General features: G+C 40.3%; 1 protein-coding gene across 4 annotated transcripts in view; it reads left to right on the top strand.

The window, feature by feature from the left end:
• Window positions 1–22,644, top strand: part of GRHL2 (grainyhead like transcription factor 2) — a 68,547-nt gene that overhangs the window by 14,663 nt on the left and 31,240 nt on the right. For 3 of the 4 annotated variants that reach the window (XM_054058132.1, XM_054058129.1, XM_054058133.1), the window contains exons 3-8: window positions 1,237–1,304; window positions 2,923–3,307; window positions 6,624–6,676; window positions 9,225–9,381; window positions 11,851–11,962; window positions 17,294–17,388. In XM_054058132.1, coding sequence (XP_053914107.1) covers window positions 1,237–1,304; window positions 2,923–3,307; window positions 6,624–6,676; window positions 9,225–9,381; window positions 11,851–11,962; window positions 17,294–17,388 — 870 coding nt within the window. The remainder of the gene's footprint in view (window positions 1–1,236; window positions 1,305–2,922; window positions 3,308–6,623; window positions 6,677–9,224; window positions 9,382–11,850; window positions 11,963–17,293; window positions 17,389–22,644) is intronic. The other variant, XM_054058131.1, reaches the window with a different exon arrangement.

Here is a 22,644-nt window from a genome sequence, read left to right as displayed (position 1 = left end):
GTATTTTTTCCGGTCAGTATGAATTATTTGAACTTAGCTGGTTGTTTTTTTTTTCACTTGCCTTTTTCTTGTAGTGATATTTAGCTGAACACAGACCCTCCTTCAGGGATAAATGTATCATCTTAACAGAAAAATCAACATGTGCAAACTGTGGTTTGCATCCCACCTAAAACATATGAAAGGGTATTTTTGACCAAGAGGACGCTTAATAGGGAGGGATGTCCCTAAGAGAAGGAAAGGCTCGGACTAGTGCTCCCTGACTCTGCTGCTGTCTTGCAGGTAGAGCTGATGCCAACCTTGGCTACTGTAGTGCACTGTAATATTGTTCTTGATCTAAATTAGAATATTTTCCTGATATTTATTTATTTGAAGATAAAAGGCACAGTTTTAGCCCATTCCTAGGTCTATTTTTGCTCTTTAATCCCAAGGTAACTACTGTGTTGGAGTGGATATACCTTCTTTTGTAAAAGATTGGAAGTTTTAGCACCCAGATTGCTGGTTCCTCAAGAAAAGAAAAAATACAGTCATGGCAACAACATTGCCCTTGGTGATTTCATGTCTGTGCTGGTTTCAGGAAACCGGTATGTGACAAGACAAATCTTTTAAGTCACTTGGTGTTAATTCTTAGTCCGTTGAGGTGCCAGCTTTGACTGGATTTTTACTTCACATGGCTGTTGATGCACTCAGAAGTCAATGTTCTCTGATGACATGCCAGGATGCCCTGACCTGTCCCCAGGCTAGGAAAAGGAAAGATCCACAAACTTCCCCTTTGCCCTCCAGACTGCCTTGTGACAGGAGGACTTAGCTGGCACTTGTGGTTTAATTGAAAACCCTTTTCATCTGAGCTGGAAGGGTCTCCATGTGGAGCTCATCAAAGTATCATGTCTTCCTTCTCATCTTTTATTATTCAGTGGGAAGTGTGTGTGTTTGGGAATATAAGCTTTGATTTTCAGATAGCTTGACCTAGCTTGATATTCCAAAGATGAGGACATAGTACAAGAGTGCTTTCCTCCAAACTCATGTGCCCAAGAACTAGAAAAGAAAACAATCCCTACATTTTTACCCGTTGGAAATTCTGTTTATAATCAGTCTCCCAGAGAAAAACAGTTCCTCGAGTCTGTGAACTAGACAACACTGATACGGTTATATGTTTCTAGTTGTTGCAGTAGCATAGTCTGAAGCTGCAAATACCTGACAGTTGCATTTACCTGACCCCTTGCCTGGTGTTGTTCTCAGGTTCCCAGAGATAAAAGGCTGTTGTCTGTTAACAAAGTGAGTGATAATCAAGAAGACCAAGATAAAAGGTACAGTATTATTCCAAATCATACACCCAGCTACTAACAGTGCTGATCAGTTGTGACCTGAAGGAGCTATGATAGCCTGAGGGTTTATGGTTTGTTTCCAAAAGATAAAAGAATGAAGGCTGTTTTGAGAAACAAGCTTTAGTTCTTTTTACTTTTAATTTATTAGAAAAATTGCACAGCATTATTAAACATGCAATTTACAAAGTAGCAGAAAGGGTTTTTTTATTAGTTTGTGTTTCATTTTGTTGTTCTGCTGCTGCTCAGATCAGTAAAATCAGATTATATTGGTGGTTGGCTATTGGCTGCTTTTCTTTCAGTTTTCTTCTAGAGAACAAAGTTAGCAGTTTGGCCGCAGTAACCTGATTTATACAGTTTTATTTAACATATTTTAGAGTTTGTTCGGAAGTAAATAAAGCAACTCTCGAAATCATTCACTCAAAATGCTTTTCTCACTTGTCTCAGATTTCAGCTTTCCTCTGTAAGGTAAAAGGGACTTGATGAGTCAGAGGAAGCTGACTCCTGCCTTTATTAAGACTCGTGCACAACAGAGAGTGTATATTTATGTAGAAAGAGCTAAGTTTTTACATACAGGAAGATATCATCATGTGAAATTATAGCAGAGAGGAGCTACACAAAGGTTATTCATTGTAGCTAATTCAGGACAGCCTAAGGTGGTCTCCGCTAGCTGTGTAAGGTGGACATTTAAATACGTAGTAGTATAAAATTCAGTGTTTCAAAACCAAATGTGAAACTTCTTTTGAGGGACGGTTTTCCTCTGCAAAATTCCTGAGTTGATTGTAATTGACAAAACTGGCTTTCAGTGGAGAGCCAAGAGAAGAGAGAGGAACTGTGGTGCCAGGAGGTATCTCCTAGGTTGAAAACAAAGCGGTTACATGTACTTAAAGTTTTACGAGTTAACAATTTATGTCAGTCCAACTACTATGAGCAATCAGATTGTTTTCGACAACAACTGCGGGAAGACGTGGGAATGCTACTGGAGGTTGGAGTGCTGCTGGAGTTGGGAATGCTGCTGGAGGTTACATTGCAGCTGCTATTGCTACTGATCTGCTCTGATACAATGGGATTCCTGGGGTTGCTCTTTCTGAAGAGCATTGCTACCAGAGTTACACAAACAGTAGAGGTTGTCAACAGCCTGAAAGAGTGTGCATCACCATATGAATTTTGCTGTTGATATTCTGCCTGTTTCACATGCAAATTATCCACTGTGAGTAGTCCGTATCTCACCTCACTCTTTATGCTTATTTTGTGCCTAAAGGCTGTTGCACTGGTGGATTGATTTTTGCATCCAAATTACAAGCCAAGGCAAAAGCAACCCCAGATAACCAGAATTTGTCATAACAGGCCATACTAATTATAGGTCAAATTAAATGTGTTATCCTTTCCCTAGCTGTTAAAAGAGCTCTGGATCTCTCTGCTTGCCTTACAATGTCTTTTGCCTAGTTAGTACTATATTTGTTAATGTACTACTTCTTATGGCAATGGCTTATCAGAGTTGAAAGATCTTTTTCTCTGCCATCTGAGAACATTAAGCTGTTTAAGGAGGAGATGTACTCTATCAGGACAGTTCATAATACTTTTTGGTTTTTGTCTCACACAGAAATTGTCTTAATACCACGGAAGCTCAGAGTACTTTAAGTGGGGGAGAAAACCGTGTGCAAGTGCTGAAGACAGTGCCAGTTAACCTTTCCTTGAACCAGGATCCTTTGGAGTCTTCCAAAAGGGAATACAGCACAAACGTGTCTGGGAGCTCAACACCCATCACTGGGACTGGAGTGACTGTGGTTAAAGCAGAGGAGTTCACCCCTGTTTTTATGACTCCACAAACACACTACACAAGAGGAGAAAATGAGGAGCACCGAGGGGTTATCTTTGAACACTTTGAAGTGTCCAACATTGCTCCCCACACAAATTATCTCAAAGATGACCAGCGCAGCACTCCAGACAGTACGTACAGCGACACTTTCAAAGATGGAGGAACAGAAGTAAGTTTCTCACCTCAAATTAGCATCTAAGAATTCAGTAAAAAGCTGTAAACAAGATAAGATTCAAGCTTGTAAGCAAGGAGAGTTGAGTTGTCCGCAAGAGCGGCTAGAAGAACAGTGATGCTTATTTGAACAAATTCATCCTTGCTTCTTGCCATGTTCCTGTCAGTCTGTGTTCTGATTACAGGGGAGCACCATCAGGCATTTCAGACAGTTTTAAAGTTGTTTATAGGAAACTGAGAATGATAGATGTTGATCTTTTGTCTTTGGGGTAGATATTATGTGAAACAGAGGATAGCTGCCATTCTGAAAGATCTGTTTTCTGTTGACAAGATCCACCTTCAGACCTATAGGTATCAGTAAGAAATAGCAGCCACTTAGTAAGTGGGAAATTCTTAATGTTCTTCTGAAAGTGCAAATGAGCCGTGTCAGCCTCAGCTGCTGGATAAACCGGAGTTATTTATTCAGAAGCTCTCTGTTGCACTAAGCTCAACTCTGCAACATGGACAAGTGAGGAAAAGTAGTGGAATTTGCTGACTAGAGGCAGGGAAAGACTCTGCCTGGCACATGTATTTGTACGGGAATTAGATGGAGGAGACAAGGAGCTACCTCGAAACTATTTTACAGTTATGCTGAGGCAAACCAATTGTAATAGTCAGCTTTAATATGGTCAGTACCCTCTGGCTGCTTTTAGCTGCTGCAGAGTAATGCAAACAAACCAGAAATGTAGAAATGTAAAAATTATTTCAAGCTGACAATAGCTCTGCAAATAATTAGAGATACCAAGTGGTAAAACTTGACATTTTCTCCTTCAACTCTATGCAGTTGTAAATGTAACAAAAGTATGTTAAGACTGTCTTGTTCTGACTGACTACATAATAAGTTTACTGTGTGTTTGTGTATGTGTATTATAGAAAAGTAAATTGTCTCCACACAAGCATTATAGATCAGGATGCCTGGAGGTGAAATCCATTTTCAGATACAGAACACATGTAGGTCAACTAAATGAATAATTAATGAACAAATCTTGCTTGCTCTTGAAAAATCAGTAAGATCAACTGTTGGATTAGAAACACTGCTCCATGTTATCAAATCACGTAATTTCAGCTATTTTTCCTTGTTAGTGGTAAATGGCTTATTGTGGGAATCCAGTGGTACTGTACCCCTGGCTTTCCCTGGGGTGCTGTAGCTGATGGAGTCCACTGTTCTGGTTTGCTCTGAGACGCACTGCTGAGCACTGCCAAGTCAGGCTGCACTGCACAAAGTACTGTCCAGTGGGCAAAGCTGTTTAACTTGGAGTAAAAAATAAATTTACATTTATATGTTGGTCTTGCATCCCAAACTGGTGATTTTTATTGCAATGGTAATATTTTATTACATATTTTTTTAAAATTATCAGTTCATGCAGGGTACAATACTTGTCATCTAGGCTTTCTTTGCAGACGGCAGAGAAAGAGGCAGTTCAAATCTAATCGCGAAAAGTGGATGGAATGGTCACTCCTCTACATCTTCACCTCCACTATTAACAGTACAGGGAGACTAACTTTACCTTGGTCCCCCTCTGTAGCTGTTAGGTGACATGTGTGCTGCTGTTCATGGCCTTTCAGCCCCAAACACTCACATGCTTGTGGTGGAGGAGCAGCAGGAGCTTTCCCACCCTGTTGCAGCCCCACTCAACACTTAGCCCATCTTTTTTTTTCCTCTCAACTGTGCAAATCCCAGGATGTGCTTCACCCCTGTGGTGCTCTGACTGCTTCTCCAGCCACGGGCTGGTGTGCAGGGACAGCAGTGTCTATGAAGCAGCTGTGAGGAGAGCATAAGCTAAAAGGTCAAAACATACCAAAAGAGAAACTTGTGCTACCATTGTTCTTACTGGTTTTCCTATTCACTCAGTGAGAATGGCTAGGTTTGGCTGCAGTAGATTTGCTCTGATATGTGCTCAATTTTTAAGCACATTATGAATACATATTTAGAAATTGTTTCAACATGCTTATTGAGCGATTTAGTTCTGTTATACTGAAGGCATGTTGAGTTTTTTTAGATCCCTGTTGTAGTGGACACTTCAGTCAATGACTTGCTATGTTCTTCGGATACAATTTTAACAATTATAAATATACCTTTCTCATTTCTTTCATATTCTTATTTAGCTGCGAGTAATTAATCAGTCCTTTATAGTACAGACAAAATTTTTGAGGATAGGTAAGTAAATGGAATATTTTTGACAATGTCAACCTGTAGTCTTCATATAAAATCTGGGTAGCGTGTTCATTTGGGATGCTCCTTATTGTAATACCCCTTAAAGTTACATTTCTTAGAGTATTTCGCTTATTTGTTCTACTGCTCACGGATCCTTGGCTTTTGATCTTCAAGAAATATTCCTCGCTAGTACACAATACCTTTGCACTTAACTAGCATCTGACTGGGTATTTGTTGTGGCGCAGTTGTGCATAAGGTAAAATTAAAAGCTGTTTTCAGAATTGCCTGACTTGGTGCTTCTGGAAACAAAACAGCTTTAAATTGCCAGCTGATGATCACAAAAGAAATTCTGGAGGTTAAATGTAATGATCCATCAGTGAATTGGAGAGACATCAGCAAAAACATGTTTCAGGCAAAAGGCAAGCCAAGAAGCAGCAGCAAGGCTTACGTAGTAGAGTACAAACAGGCTTGTTTGTTCAGGAAGACAGAGTACAAATCTCTGCTTAGTCTGTACAAAAAGATTTCATTCTTTCAGAATTCTACCACTGTAGACAATTTTTTTTCTATAGATGTGTTTTCATGTTTTAAAGAGTGACTGTAGGTCTCCCTTCGTCTGGTAAATTGTGCATTTTGCTCAAACATAATCTCCGATGCAAAATAGACAGATTTTTGTCTAAATTTTTGTCAGCATTTCATTGTAGGCCTTAAGAACAGCTGACCACACACATAGTTTTAAAAGCAAAACAAAAAAAAATGAGATCTTTAGGAAAACTACAATTTCTCTCGAGAATCTACTTATCTTTGAGATTGAGTATATTTTTACAGGTTGTTATAGAATATATTCATGTATAGGCAAGGAGTTAAATAAGCTAGAAGGTTTTTTTCAACTACATTCCTGTAGCAGTTAGGTTATGAAAAATCAAAAGCTTGACAGAAATGAATTGTTTCTTTCAGTTTTAGTGTAAAGGCCGTGTAGGATCCACTCCAGTTTTTGGGGATTTTGACTTTTAAATGGTTGGTAGTTTCTTCTGAGGGGTCCTTAAACAGACAATTCTACTTCTGTTAGTATTTACATTTTGATTGTATTGAACTATATTTAATTGTTGTTTTTATTTTTCAGAAGTATCGCAGTGTGTCAGTGGGGGCTGAAGAATATATTTACGAACAAACAAGGTATGGCATAAGCTTTGAAATGCGTCGACTGGCATCACGTAGGAATGTATCGGGGAGAGGCTGACTGTGTCCTCTTCCCACCTTCCCTTTCATCACCCAGGAGTACCTGCAGGGCTCCCTTGATGCTCCCCAGCCTCACTCCCCTTCTACTGTGCATATTAGCTTTAATATCTGACCGGTTTGTGTCTTCATCTCTTATCTTCCTTCAGCATTGTTTTATGTTAGCAAATCCTCTCAAGCTCCACAGAGATACGTGAGATTAAAACTGTTAAGAGAGTTTCCCCAGGTAACAGGGCACAGCTTTGGCAGCCAGTTCATGGAAAATCTTCCCTAGCTTTCAGGATGGCAGAATGGACAAGCCTGGTGTCCAGGATGGTTGAACTGGCTCCATCAGTCTTCTGGAATTCCCATCTTCATTTTTCCCTTCTGTTTTTCTAGTTACTTTTTCTGGTTTTCTAGGTTACTACTCTAGTTGCTTCTAGTAGGTTTTCTGTCTTTTTACACTTGTGGTACTTCATGTTTACCTATAAAATAATATAAATGAAGTATCTATTACAAACCATGTAAAAAAAACTAGGAATTCCAAAAAGTCTTTTAAAATTTCAAAACCTGCGATTTGGGAGGAATAGTGTCCTCCCTAAGTGCAGAAAAGTACACGCGTAGAATGGGCAAACACTGCAGAGTCACTGTCTAGTAAAGGCTGTGATCGGTGAAGTTTAGGTGCTTCATTTCATGCTTGTGAATAAATTGTTTATATCCAAGGGATTACTCTCACTTTAGAAACAGGAACATGTCTACATATTTTTCCTGGCATACACATGTGACTTCTTCTGTAGTGGAGGTTCCTTACAGCTTGATCTTTTTTTCTGATGAATATACTAAACAATCATTAACTGCAGTGAGCTCAGCACTGAGTCAGTTTGTAGGCAGTATGTAGGAAACAGATACTTAGCAAAGACTGCTCACTTACTACACTGAATATTTATAAAATTGAATCCTGAAGCATTGGTATTATTAACAATTCTCAGACATTAAGTCTTTCATGCTATGGCCTAGGCCCACGTTAGAACAAAACCTCCAAATGTGCAATCAAAGTGCACCCTATGGTCAATATGGAAATAATTTGAAGCCTGATAGAAAATCCCTTAAAGACTACACAGGGCTGTAGTTAATACTCGTGGCGAGATTCAGAGTAGTATTATAATTTGAGTAGCTGCATTTAGTTTTAAGGGTAATAGTAATCCTGCTATAGGGTGCACTTTGATTGCCAGCTGGGAACAAGAAGAAAATTCCGAAGTGGTACCACTCAAAGACTGCCAAATGGGCCAGGTGCAGCGTGTCTGGGAATTACATTTTTTGACATCTTTCTGAAATAAACAGAATGCCAGGAAACATAAGACCAGACCATGGTAGACTGTAGGCAGCTCTGTTAAGACACCGTGTGTCTGACTTTGGTTCATTCTGAGCCCTTCTCGGCATACATCCTCATAGAATTATAGAATCATGGAATCATAGAATAGTTTGGGTTGGAAGGGACCTCAAAGATCATCTAGTTCTAACCCCTCTCATTAGGCCTTCTGTCTGGTGGGAGGTATTGGGATGCATCTCCCAGGGCATTTGACATGCTTTGGCATGTGTCAATGCAGCAGTCTTGCAGCATGCAACCTGCAGTCCCTTCATGTGACTCTAAATCAGGATGTGCCGCCGCTGCTAATGGGCAGTCAATCCATAGGACAAGTGTATCCAGCAGGATGGATGCTGGGTCTGCAGCACCTGTGGTTCTGCTCTTCCAGTGCACTTGGACAGGGACGTACCACTTGCCAGTGTCAACAGAGCCTCTGTTCCCCTTGCACACAGGACAGAAGGACTGCGACAGCACAAACCATGGTTGGTGGGAGGGAGAGGGACCACAGTCCCCTTTGTGCTGCCTTCCTGCTGTGTGGGAGTGGCTGACTTCACGTCAGCAGTACCTGCATTGCTTGGAAGTGCTGATACTGCCATCAGTGGTTCAGACAGGTGTAGGTTAGGGTTTGCTTTTTACCTTCGTTTTGCTTTGCTCTGTAACTTAAGCAACTAGAAAAATGATTGGATTTCCATTTATAAGCTAAATACACTTAGGTATTGTCTTTATTTGGTTGAACGATAATACAAAACTAAATAATTGATACTAAACTGTCTGAAATTTCTTCCTTTGGATGGAAAGACAGCGGATCACGTTATTTTTCTTCTTCCACCTTCTCTTCAAGTGGGGATTTAAATGTTGTTATTATTTGTACATTTTAGTAAACTTTTTTAACTGTCCAATGAAAAAAACGTTATTGTCTGCCCTTTTTTTCCATATTGCTGTAGCAGTGTTATGATGATCCAGATTATTTGCTTGACCTAGAAAGTTAAGGATACACTGTTGTTTTGGACAAACATGTTTGAATTTTATTACTGTCTTCTTATGCTTTGGTTATACAATGCATGAAATGCATAATAAATGGGGACAAGAGAAAAGGAGAAGGTGATATGGATTTTGTTGGTGTTTCTCTCCTTGTCTTTTCAGCAGCACTTTTCAGTACACGTTAGAAGCTACCAAATCTCTGCGTCAAAAGCAAGGGGAGGGGCCCATGACCTACTTGAACAAAGGACAGTTCTATGCCATCACTCTGAGCGAGACGGGTGACAACAAATGTTTCCGGCATCCCATCAGCAAAGTCAGGGTACAGTCCAATTTCTTTCCTGGGTGGGAATGGAGCTCTACAGATAAATGTAGTTGTGGTTGCTTGGTTTGTAATTACTTCTTTTTCTTGTGGGTGGAGACAGAGAAATGTTGCTCTTATGCCCATGTAAAGGTGGGAGAGTAATAATGAGGGTGGTCTCAAATATTTTGAGGTCCAGTTTTTTCAAAGTGTGATCTTATGAGTTAATTATATACATATCTTCCTCAGTTTATGGTTTGGCATAATGTTAATGGCACAGATATTGTACCTCACATTGGTGAACTTATTGCTGTGATCGAAGAAAAAAGTCAGAGAACTGCTATGTCTGGTATGTAAAAGTAATGCTTCACTTGCTCATGCGCTTTAATGGCTGCTTTCCAGAGCATTTCAGATGAGATGCGAAGAGTTGAAGCCGTCCGTTGTGAAATAAGTTTTAAATCATCTACGTGGTTTAAGTGTGACCTTCTACTTGATATTCACCCAGAAATATTACAAAATGGATGCATGTTAGATTCCACAGGTAGAACTGGAGCTTAGGTATTCAACAACGTCTGCCTGGTGAACAGGCCTCCTGTTTTCTCCGGTAATGTTTTTGAGTAAGCAAATTCTAACCCAGTAACCTTGGAATGAACAATGAGCCTCAGAATTTTTAACCTGCAAATTTGACTCTGAAGCTGGAAGGGCTGCATATATGAGAGGCAGCTAAAGTGTTTCCATCCAAATAAATGAAGTACTATAAAAATGATGCGACTTTAGTCAAAGGAACCAATGAAAGTCAATGTGAGCAGTGAAGCAGACAAAACCTGTTACGTTTCTATCATACATGAAGTTTAGAGAGACTCTTCCTAAAGAAAGGCAAGGATTTGTGAAGCTGAATAGCAGTTAATTTTTAGCCTGGTTTCCTGAGGACATGAGGCTGTTGATGGGGTTTTGTTGTTATCTGAAGCTGATGTAAGACTTCTCTGCTGCTGAAAGTCTCTCTCCCTGCCAGCCACCTGTTCCTTCCTCCTTTGTGGTGCCAGCTTTAGCACTTGAGCAGCTGAAATGAGAGTCAGGAGCTCACCAGTTCTCATAAGTTTTGTTCACTGCACAGCCACGTCAGTTTTGAAGCTGTGGATGCAGAAGGGTGGGAATCATAAAAAGAGAGATGAGACCATTTCTTTTGGAGGATATACAGTTTATAGAAGATGTGAAACTACGTGCGACTTTCACGATCCTGTTTTGTTTACAAAGCTCCTAGTGGAGTGACAGTTAATTTGTTGGCAATTCCATCCAAACGTGAAAGAGAAGCAAGAGGTTTTGAAGGTATTAAACCTCTGCGAGTTCCATGTAAGTGGTTCATAGAGGAAAAAGATTAATACTGTCCTTGATGGAAAAGCTCCAGTCTGCACTGCCAGTTCTGATTACTGCATCAGCTGGCTGGCCAGCCGTCACGCACCTGGTGGCCAGCCGGTGTGCATAGGCATAACTCGGGACTCATCCACAGCGTACGCTGCCTTGTGCCCACGCAATAGGCAGACATGGAAGATGCAGTGATGGCTTTTATAGGTGATACGGAGATGACAGAGCATGTGAAGGGTTATGATGGTGATTGTGTGGAGGGACATAGATCATGAATCAGTCATGATCCATCTCCTCGACTTATGAAACAGCTTGATGATATTTTTTATGAGCTTGGTGACTCAGGGTTAAAGGAAGAATGAGAACAAAAGAAGATACTTAAAAGTGATTTTTCTTTCCTCTGTGATTTCTTTTCACTTCAGTTTACCTAGTATAAGCATTCTTTCATTGTTTTGTGCTTTTTGTTTTCTTTGCTTCCAGCAGGGCTTATTTAAAAAGCCTTTATTACTTATGTGAAGTTTTGAATAGTTTCAAAGTTCCCTTTCAATCGCACAGTTTAACAAAGGGAATTCAGAACTTGAACTGAAAAGCTCAGCAAATCTCAATAGACAGATACACTGAGTGTGTCATGAAATACACATGTGCAAGTGTCCTGCTCCTGAGACAAGGGTATATGGACCGTGCATAGGAAAATAAAAATATCCTGCCTTTAGCCAGTGAGCCTAAGCTCCACAACAACATGTCCTTTACAGTGTAATGTCATCTTCCGGAATGACAAGGAATCTGAACTCCAGCATTTGGACTGGACTTGGATCAGAATTGGAATTGGGGGTTCTCTGACTTTGAAATGACCACTTTTTACTTAAGGCAACTTAGACATCTTAAGTCTAAGAATAAGATTAAATTTTATTTGGACTATCAAGAACAAAATCATAGGCCCTGCATTATTTTAAAACTACATTTCTTCTTAAATGCATTGCAATATTGGACTGGAAGGAAAACTAGCAGTCTTCTACAACCAAAGTACTGGGGGAGGGGGTGACTGGATCAGCATTTAGAGGCATATAGGACATTCTATTTTTTGTGTTTCTAATTAACTAACACAACTCCTACTTTTGATTTTCTTAGAGCGTGGTCATGGTTGTTTTCAGTGAGGATAAGAACAGAGACGAACAGCTGAAATACTGGAAATACTGGCATTCTCGGCAGCACACAGCTAAACAGAGGGTCCTTGACATTGGTGAGTCTAAGAGTACCTCCAGATGTTACAAGGAAGACTGCAGAATATAGAAAGCTCTGGTACCTTGCAGAGGAATGTGGTGGGGTATATTGACAATGACTGCAAAGCTTGTACCATGGTTTTTAGAAATGACTTGTCCCTGCTATGGGCTGTGGGGTCTTATGAAGCGGGATGGAGACTGTGCAGAAGGAGTGGTCCTCAGTAGTCGTGAAGGGGAGCTGCTCCTTGCATACATACCTAATGGTTTTCTACCTTCTGCTTCTGGGAAGTCAAGGTCTGTGCCTCAGGAGGGGCAGAGTGTTTGTTTCCTTTAGTTTTTCAAAGGCTAATCCACTCTTTGATCCAGTAACAGTAGCAGCCCACGTGAAGATGCCATTGTTATGGTGACTGTAAAGAAGCACACAGGACTCCTGTATGTCCAGATTTTGTCAGTCCCAGAGAGAAGTGAGGGAGACGCGGGCTCTGGTGTGCTATCCTGAAAGACCTGTTCACCGTTCATCCCATCTAAAGTATTTATAAGCCCATTTCAGCCACTACTGCCCTATCCATGTGCTTGGGAGATTTTAGCAGAGGAAGAACACGTAGTTGCTGCCAAGAAGCCTGAAGTTGAAATCTGTGGGAGTGTCTAGACATCAAGCGCTTCTTCCCTCCCACATGTAGTTTACACACGCAGCCATCTGCAGTGGATTCCTGTCAAAGGAGTCCCCATACCAAAGCAGACAAAGTCTATCTTGTTTTGACCGCCTGAGGGAACCAAGCTATTGAATGGGAGGAATGAGAGGGGGCAGAGAGGAGGGGGAAATGAAGCAAGGTTAATTGGAGAGAGCACTGCAAGACTTCAGGGGTGATCAGATTCCTCCAGAGCTGGGAATCGGTCCCTAAACAGTCCTACTCATGCAGTGCCTTTCGACTTTCAAATGCTGCAGCCTCCACTGAGGCTAGCATTATTTGAAGTCCAGTGCTTTTGGTCAAAGCAACTCTTTCTGAATCTCCTGTCTGCCTCGTCTTATCGTCATAGTTCTGGCTGAACTGTTTCTCCAACTTATTTACTCTTTTTTTTTCTTGTCTTTTGGGATAGTTGAGACGGTAAAACCACCACCCCAGACCAAATGACTCCTATCATGACACGTTAAAAGAGCAAGTATGCCACGTCACAGCTGTTTCTGAAGGCTGCCTGTTTTTTTGTGCTAGTCCCTACAAGCTTGTAGTGCTATAATGCTCATACCTTGGAAGGTATGTGCTGAGGAGTTTGTTCCACTGCAGTGCCAACACCCTCCAACTCTACTGCACTCATGGTTTACTGGCACATTTCAGCCCCTTTACCCCAACGAGTCAGCTTATCATGCATATTCTGTAAAACAGTGCTCTGCAAAACAAGTGCTGTGCTTGAGTTTTTATCTGTGCTAAAGTGAATGTCTTTTATGTTTCCATTAGTTTGAGATTAAATAGGTCTGTGCTGACTTTTAAGGCACTCTGGCACATATTCTCTATTTGGACTGCAAACATGAGCAAAGCGCGGTGTAGTAAGACTTACTGATATAGTACTCCCTGTCAGGTGTAAGAAATGTAAGAGCACAGTTCACCTCAGCATTTTCAGAAGGAAGACCTAGATGTTGCTCAGTAGTGTTTTCTTAAGAACAGCTAAAATACAGCCTTAGCTCTCGCCAAGTACAGCGTTTCTGAAGTACATTTTGTTTTCTTTGAGTCTTACATTGTGGGTATTGGGCTTTTTAGGGCAGAATGGCTTCCAACTAGGTTCCCCACATGAGCTTCAAGCTGCATTTAGTAAAATCTTCCATTTTTATCATCATATGATCTAAATGAGTAACTTCATCCAAATTTGAAGTTAGCCCTGCTTAGAACAGGAACAGGGTAGGGGTTGAACCAGATAACTTCCAGGGGTCCCTTCCAAGCTAAATTATTGTGAGGCCCTATGAAGTTTTCCCTTTGTATTAAAAATGCAGATCCTTAAAGGGCTCTGGTGAAGAAATACGGAATTAGTGTTCAGGCCCTGTGTAGTTAACTGAGGATTAGATGTCTATGAGGGAGATTAGCAAATGGCAGGATGTGCCGGGGAGAACCTTTTAAACAGGCAGTGAGAGAAGCTTTCTAACGACACGGGTGTGTATTAATTTTGTTCTGTCTTCAAAGGATGGTCTGACAATGCACTGGTAGCCCCATTTTGGATTTTGGATTTCACTCCAACTATGAATAGTATTTAAAGGTTTAATCATGTATTAGGCTCCTTTAAGACCATCTCCGAATAGCCATGAATTTGTGTAACCTGCTTCATAGAAGTTTATTATCATTAATATTATTTTAACTTAATGTTTGTAGCATATGTTTAACATCTGTGAATCCTTTTAAATTGTTTATGGATGCACTTTTAATCTAGAACGTAATGTATTTCTTAGGAGGCAGAGAATTTGTGATGTTCTAATTCTGGGATTCAGCTATTCAGCCCTCAGACAAGGGTGGTGACTCAGCTTGTGCCACTCTCCCTGGTGGCACAGGTTTGTCTGCCTGCCTTCTGGCCTGCAGTTATATTCTAGAGATCAGAGGAAATAGAGTGACTTTTTCCCTTTAATGCAGGTGTACAAGGGTCACTTCTTTAACTTGTTTTGTGTGCTGGCTGGTGCATCTCCTGGGAGGAAGGGTGGGTGAATGGATTAGATGCATGAAGATGTGTTGATATTAATAGGGATATGCATATACTTACTTGTAAGCAAGTCATTAGTGCTTGAGGAATAAACCTGAGGACTTGACACTTTTTAAGGAAAAAGGAAAGATGTTTTCCAGAATTTAGGCTATGCATGGTATGGACTTTTATAAAGAAGGAGGGAGGCATTTTCACTTTTTAGCAGGAGTGAGGAGGAAAGGAAACAAAGCTTTTTTTTTTCCACAACACTGTGCTGTGACATTGGTTCACTAGTTTTTTCTTTTAAAATTATGTCAAATAAATAATACAATACTAGGTTGCAGCAGATATTCATTATTTAGAATCAGTAACATAATTTGACAGACACCGGAACAGATTCAAATATGGACATAAAAAGTGGGTCTGGAAGCTTCACATTGGGGTTATTTGTGCTCCAGAGTCTTGCCTATATTTTTTTGCAAGATAGCTTGTATTATTTACGTACACAATATAAAAACTACTGCAATGTTATGTAATGCATGCGAACGATTAGTGTTTAATGTTGAAATTTGCCATTGTTTAATATGCCATTTACCCAACAAGAAGGGACATCATTCCTGTAGTGCTGTTTTCTTGCATATGGAAGAACCCCAATATTCTATTTCTGGTAACTTACAGCAGCAGAAGATTTAAAAATTGTAGTCACACTTGGAACCTTCAGGTATCCTTGGGTGTAAATGCTTCTTAATCTACTGAGGATGCTTCTTTAATTATCTGTAAATAGAGGTGAATGGTATGCACCTCTGCTTTTAAATAGCATCTCCCACAGACACCCCATGAGACTTGTATATGGCAGTTAAGGAAGCAGAGGCATGTGTTGGGAGAAGGGAAGAGCTGGTTCAGTGCAACGTTCTGACAGTCTTTTAGGAGAAGAAAACCTGTGTCTTTACAAGACATCTTGTTCATGTCTTTCCAAAGTGCACCTACACAACACTCCCATATGCAGCAGTCAGTTGCATGAGGCACTTTCTGGTGAATCATAGGTTTAAGGGGTGGGTGGGTGTCTGTGCACATGCATATTAAACTACTTTGCATGTCTTCTAATTCCTCTCATTTGCATTCCCACACTGAATTTAGATAGTGAAGCCAATTACTTCAGTTAGAAAGGAGATCTGTGTTCTTAATGGGAATGAAAAACCTGCATGCCCTCTCATACACCCCGTTCACTTGCAGTATCACCAAATATCTTGTGCTGTTCCTGCGGTCAGAACGGTAGATTTTTAATGTAGCCAAAATTATCCACATATCCCAAGCACACAGTTTTACTTGCCCAGTGAAATGGCAGCATCTCTGCACTTCAGATGAGAGATAAGTATACTGATGGCACGTCTCAAATTCTCCTTGCAGCACTGATTTTGTTATAAATGATTTTAAAACAGTTATTACGTAGAAATTTTTTTTTAGAGACCAACAGTTTATTTTCAGAAAGGAAATGAATATTGAAACCATTTGGATGCCTATTTAGAGAATAAAAATCCCATCCTCTTTCTATAATTGACTACAAAGCTATGAATCATCGTGAATCTGAAGTGCAGATTTGAGCAAGGGATCGAGACTGCTGCCTGCCGTAATCAGCCCTCTGGCACCGAGTCCAATTGCAGCCATTACGGCCCTGGAGGAATTCTACGGAAATGTATATCTCCCAGAGAGAGATGATGCATTTGCTTAAAGGATGAGGAAGTTCCTTTAATCAAGCAGATATTGCTGCCTTACAAACCTGGTCTTTTTCTTAATCTGTCATCAAAAAGAAGAAAGTGTGTTAATCTGACTGGCAAAGAAAGAGAAAAAGGGGGCTTCTTACACTTTTTTGATCATAAGTAAGACCTGAAAATTGTCTTGAATTGCAGTTTTCCACCCTTTACTGTTTTTTTTTTTTGCAGGGCTTGGGTCATCTTTGAAATCTGGACTTTCTTTGTGTTGCTTTGCATTCCTTCTGAAATGCTGCTTACTGATTATATTAACAGCCCTTTAAAAAGGGATAGAAGAGGATGCAGATTTTGTAGCCAGACAATTTAAAAACACTTCATATTTGCTATACACACTTTGGAGAAAGGATCTGTGTGGTTTTGGTTCTTTGCTTTGTGGGTTTTTTTTTGTTGGTTGGGGTTTTTTTGTTGTTTTTCTAAACAGCAGTACAGTGTCTAGTCCTGTGATTCCTGGGAAAGCTGAAATGGCTGGGCAGGGAATGTACACGACTGGTTATTTCCTCTAGTGATAGCTCGTAGGTTTTTAGAAGGCTTCTTTAGGATTTACTATAACGTCTTTTATTTATGTCAAATTTGAACAGTCCCTTTAAATGTTTCAATGGCTTTTAGTTAATTTTCCTGTTTTGGTCATTCCTTGGCTCAGCTAATGAATGCAGCCACTCATTCTCTCTATAGTCACACTGAGTACTTTTTGAGAGCAAACAGTATTTTGCCCGAACATTAGCTAGTGATGTAGTATGCATAAGACTCAAGCTTCAGTATATTAGCTCTTTGCAACTAAGCTTAGTAATATTTCAACATAAACAATACAAGTGGGTAGCTTTAATGCGTTAAACAACTCAGCTGAAAAAGCAAAGGTGTACTATGAATTATGAAAGAGAAAGTTCAAACTTTTTTCACGAGTCTTTTGTTTGTTATTTCTTACAGCTGATTACAAGGAGAGTTTTAATACCATTGGGAACATTGAAGAAATCGCATTCAATGCTGTTTCCTTTACTTGGGATGTCAATGAGGAAGCAAAGGTGAGGAAAAGCCGTGCAGATGGTATCACTTTATAAGTACTATCCATCCTTAGTCACTGTTCTACTTCTCTCCTTTTCAACAATTAATAGGAAGACTAGGTGGAGGTGAGAGAGCTCAGTCCCTGCAAAGCCAGGCAGGCTGCAATCTTTCACCGACCTCAGGGATCCTGGCTATCCGTAAAAGGCAAGACAGTATGTAACAGCTGTCAGGATGATATTGCGTTCCCACCTATATGGCTGACAAATAGAGATGTATTTCTGAGGAAAACCTGCAGGCCTCTCAGAGTGTAGTTTTTTACTTGTGGCTTCTCAGTGATTTTCAGTTTAAAATATAGTCTGAGAAACAGGAAAAGTTATTTTCCTATTTTCAAATCAGTGTAGAACACAAGGTGAAATGTTTTTTCTCTGTGAATTTTCCACTTCCTTTCTACGCTATTATCATCTCCAAAAGTCAGTATTCTGTAAGTTAGACCATGCCTTCCCTTGTGTTTATTATTTTTCATAGTATTGGACTGTCCTTGCTATTGGGAATGAATGTATTTTTGAGGATGGTTTCTGAGGCCTGGTTTGTTTGTTCTTTTTATTTTTTGAATGATCAAGTACCCTGCATTCGGGTTATGTGATTGCTACAGTGGACCTAAGAGCAAGGACAGCAGAGCGTCTCAACAAGTTTCTTATAGATAAGGTTATCCAAAGGGTGTTGGAGTTAGTTCAGCTGCATGGACTAGTGTAGGAGAAATGAAAAGCTGTTGGTAATTGTAAGAAGTTGGCCCCCAGAAATCAAACAGCAAGGGAAACAGGTTGTTTGAAATGAGTGGGGGTAATGTGAGACTCTGGAGATGAATAAATAATCACGCTGTTGACCGTAGCATACTCCTTGATACTGTACTCATGTTGAATACAAGATGCCCAGTGTACAAGTTATGCTAAGGAACTTTCAAAGAAATTGACATCTTTATGCGTGATCCCCCACTGTTTTTCCAACAAAGCATTAGAGAGATTGCGTTGAGTGAGTGAGTCCTGTGAGACATCACGTATGGAGCACTAACACTTACTGTCCTAACTTGCTGACTGAGGGTGCTGAGGTTTCTAGTAACAGAGATTTTCATCTTTGATGCACATTTTGAAAGAACAGAGCACTAAAGAAAAGACTGATTTCTGAAAACCACCTAGCTCTTTCGAAAGCTGGCTGTGGTAAACAGACTTTTACTTGGCCCAGTTGCTAATAGTGCTATATTTACTTATGTGATGATTACATTCTCATTGCCCCAGATATTCCCTATTGTGTGATTCCATTTCAAAATACAGCAGGATGTTCTTTGCAGTCACAATAACTGACTGTTATGCGTGTGATCATCATGCAAGCAAATACATCAAATATAGGGTTTGGATCTCCAACATGATGAACCTTCTCAAGGACCTTTACAGAAGCACTGCCAAGGTTACAGCATGGCTGTCTCGTTCCTCTGGAAACTACCCTCCCTAGTGCCAAGGCTGGCAGTTCTTTAACACATTTGCATTCACAGGTGCAAGCCAGGCTTAGCAAGACACCATGTTGATTCAGAAGCAGGAAAGTCACATCCACTAATGGCAGGTGTTATCCTTGGCTGTTCTAATCGCACACCTTTCATATTGCTCCTGCCAGAACATCAAGAACAAAACTCTTCCAATGATCACTGCAAATATAGTAAGATTTTAAAATAACAACTCTCTTGTTGTTGCTGGATTAAAAAAGAGTCAGGAGTGAAACTTAAGAAAGCTACTTGTATTTCAGCTGGAAGTGGTCATTAAAATGCAGATTGGCTTATGCATATTTATTTGGGGGATAGTTGTCAAATATTAGCTCTTTTAGGAGCTTGAACTGCAAGTGGTATTGGGCTATCAGTTGTAAATTGGGTTGTAAGTGAAAGCTTATCACTATGCACTGCAGAACTTCCCTCCCTGCATACATGTACAGGTACCCACATGCTGCTGTTGGACAGTCTGATAGAATAACCAGTTGCTCTGGGTCTGGGGATTCCCATAGGATGCCCCTGCAGTGTTTGAAAGCTGTGGCACATCACTGAAGGCTGTCTTTTCTCTAGCAATTACCTCATCCAAGAGAGATGAAGAATTTCAAGGCCTAATTACAGACTCTCCTTTCTTAAGCTTTTTGAATGATGATCTTTAAACTGGCTCCATTGTTTCTGCTCAGTGTTGTTTTCCCTTTCAACCACAATTTCAAGATTAATACCAACCTCACAAGCACAAAGACCTTTCTCTTCTGGGTCAGACAAAAGCGGCACAGAGCAGTTCTTGCTAGGGCCTCTGAGATGCAATGTGGTGAAGCACTCTACTGGCCTGGGAAGAAATAATGAAAACAGTCCTGTTGTTGGAAGTGCACAGGAGAGCTATCTTGAAAATTCAGACAGAAGAAGCAGAAATCACCTAACTAAATATCCTTGTCTCTCCTGAGAGACTAAATCCTGCACCTAGGAAGACTTACCTGGAGCATTGGATTTCTCACTTTCCTACTCCACCTGGAAGGCACCTGATTTAAAGCCAGATTTCTCCTCCCACATACAAGAAGAGCAGTACTCCCCTCTTGGAAGCCCTTCAGGATGAGGGTATAACAGCATGAGCATGGCTGTGACAGCCAGAGTCTGCCTGTTAACAGCGAGTCTGCTAGAGGTTTGTGAGGCAGCACCTCAGTTGGATCTTATGCGAAGAAATAGGTGTTCAGAGAGCACAGGCAGAGGCCTTTCTTTATTGCCTCAGTGATGTGAAGGGAACTGGGATGTTGGTTCCAGTTCCTTGTGCTTGGTCCCTTGTCTTCTGAGTGCTGTTTGGTGGAACAAGTCAGTGCAAGGGGGAATCTTGTATGACATGTGTTGAGCTGTGGAAGGAATACTATTGCTATTGGTTTCTGTTGACTAAGGGAGCCGCACCAGGGTCAGAAACACCACTCCACTAATGTTTCCTCTGCTATGTCTGGTCGACAACAGCAGTCTCATTGCCTTCTGGCAGAGCAGAGTTTGGCCTGGCACATCCTTACCTTTTTCTAGAATGGCATTCTTTTCTGCTGAGGCTGTTGTCTAGAGGTAGCTGTGAGGCGTGTGGTCCAGAGCAGAATACAGGGAAATGAGGGGGAGGCTCTACAGCCATGTCAGACTCTTCCCTATGTTGCCTTGAGACAAAAATACTGTGCGATAAGAAAGCAGAGGTAGGAAGTGAAGCATGCTTTTGTACAGTCCATTTTGGTTTCACTCCTGTGTTTACTTCTAGGTAAAAATGTGCAACATTTATAGCCAAGGTGATTTGTTGGCTCCCTTCAGTTGAACCTGAATGTTATGTTTGGTATTTTTAAAGAAGTTCTATAAAAAAAGAAAAAGGTGAGGAAACGAACAACAATTAGCAAGAACTGGCTGACTATCATCTTTTTATGGTGTGGTAGAGGTAGGTAGTTGCCTTGCTGTTGCCCCATAGAAGATTTTGGTGCAGCATCTGGCTGGTTGACAAAGTTGTAGTGATGGCTTTTGAACAGAATGCTCAGATTCATTTTTGATAGTACACATCTTCGTACTTGCAGTGTGGTTGCTGACAGAATTTAGTTTGCAAGAAAGTTAATTAAGAACCAGAACTCTCCTGGTCAAAGGAGAACATCTTTGTCATAGATCATACCAGCGACTTGAGATGTGCCTCCTCTCTGATAATACTTCCTAATTTAAAATGGTTAGGGTGATGTTACTCTGAAACAATACATTAATTGCTTATTTTTATGAAAAGTATTTCTAACCTTAAATTCAAAGGTGTGACTTCAGTGAACAGTTGCTAGAGAAAAAAGTCATCCTAAAGCAGACAAAAAGATCCTTCTCGGTGATATAAAGAAATTACTGATTTCTGCAAAGTGCTGCAAGTTGGACATGCAGTAAACAGACGTGTTGATGGATACGTTATTCAGGCAGGTGCTGGCACATGTTTTTTTGTGTGTACAGTAGTTGTGTGCTGTGCAGTTGTGTATACTTGCATGCAATCATTGTCCTGCTATATTTAACTGAAATGTAGATCTTTAATCCAAAGCATGCTGAAGCCTCTGGGAACCTGTCCAGTTATTTAATGAGTTTTGGCATAGCCCATACAGTAATAAGCTGTGTTTTCAATGAGTGACTGATTTGCAGGATTAGGTTCTTAGACATTGTGGGCCAAAGTGAGCTATAATTCCAGCAGGCACAATTGTAATGCAGTCTGACGGAGCAGTGCAGTCTACCTGTGATTTCTGTTGTGACTATCCATTGCTGTAAATACTTAGAACAAGCTTTGAGTAGTGTAAAATTTTGTTCTTAATTATTAATTTCCTTCCTAACTTAGATCAAATTTCATTTCATTAGGGAAGAAATTAATATTTTTTCTGCTCTCAAACTGTAAAGGTCAGAGGAAGATGCTTTATTTGGGGGAATTAGTAACAGAAATTAGGTAGGATTAGACTTGGCAACTGATTTAATAACCCATGTCTGTGTGTATATGTATGATTTTTTATGTCATGCATGTACATGGACATATATATATTAAAGAAGAGTTAACCTGTGGTAGCAAATAATGTTGAAATTTCTATGCATTTGGGATTCAAGGCAAATGGCATTTTTATGTAGTTGCCGGGGCGTGGTGTGGCTTGAGGAAGCTTCAAAAGAGTAGTGTAAACATTTGCTGAAGACATTTGTATTGAAATAAAACAAAGGTCTTTGTATAGGATTTATAAGGTAACGGCTGACAGGAGAAACTATAAAACCACACTTTCTGTGTATATGAGGGATGATGGGATTGACGTTATCCATTTAAGAGACAAGTCATTTAACTCTTTGTTGTTGCAGTCCAGAGGGATGAATCCCTTTAAAACAGAATTTTGAACAGACCCATCACCCAGGAGTAGATTCTGTGTATTGCCAGTATTCAGTAGAGAAATGGCTTTAAGTTTCTGATTTTTTGTTGTAACACTCTTCCCTCCCTCCTGCCCTTGGCTTTTTCTGAGACGATGGGAGCCAGAAATGTAAATAGTAATAAAAGTCTTATATTGGAGGTTTCGTAACTGTAGACCTTTAAAGTGTATAAGCTGAGAGACTGCAGCAGGAGTCATGTTGACTGGATTAAATGATAAAAAGAGAAATGCATTTCTGGGCCCTGTTTTCTCTTAAGGCAGGTTGTGCATTTGTGTCTTGTACATCGCTAATTACGCTGCAGTGTTTAACAGTCAGTAATTCACATAATAATAGCTACACTGTG

Source organism: Cuculus canorus, chromosome 2 (assembly GCF_017976375.1).
Source record: "Cuculus canorus isolate bCucCan1 chromosome 2, bCucCan1.pri, whole genome shotgun sequence".
NCBI lineage: Eukaryota > Metazoa > Chordata > Aves > Cuculiformes > Cuculidae > Cuculus > Cuculus canorus.
This window is presented reverse-complemented; position numbering and strand designations above follow the sequence as displayed.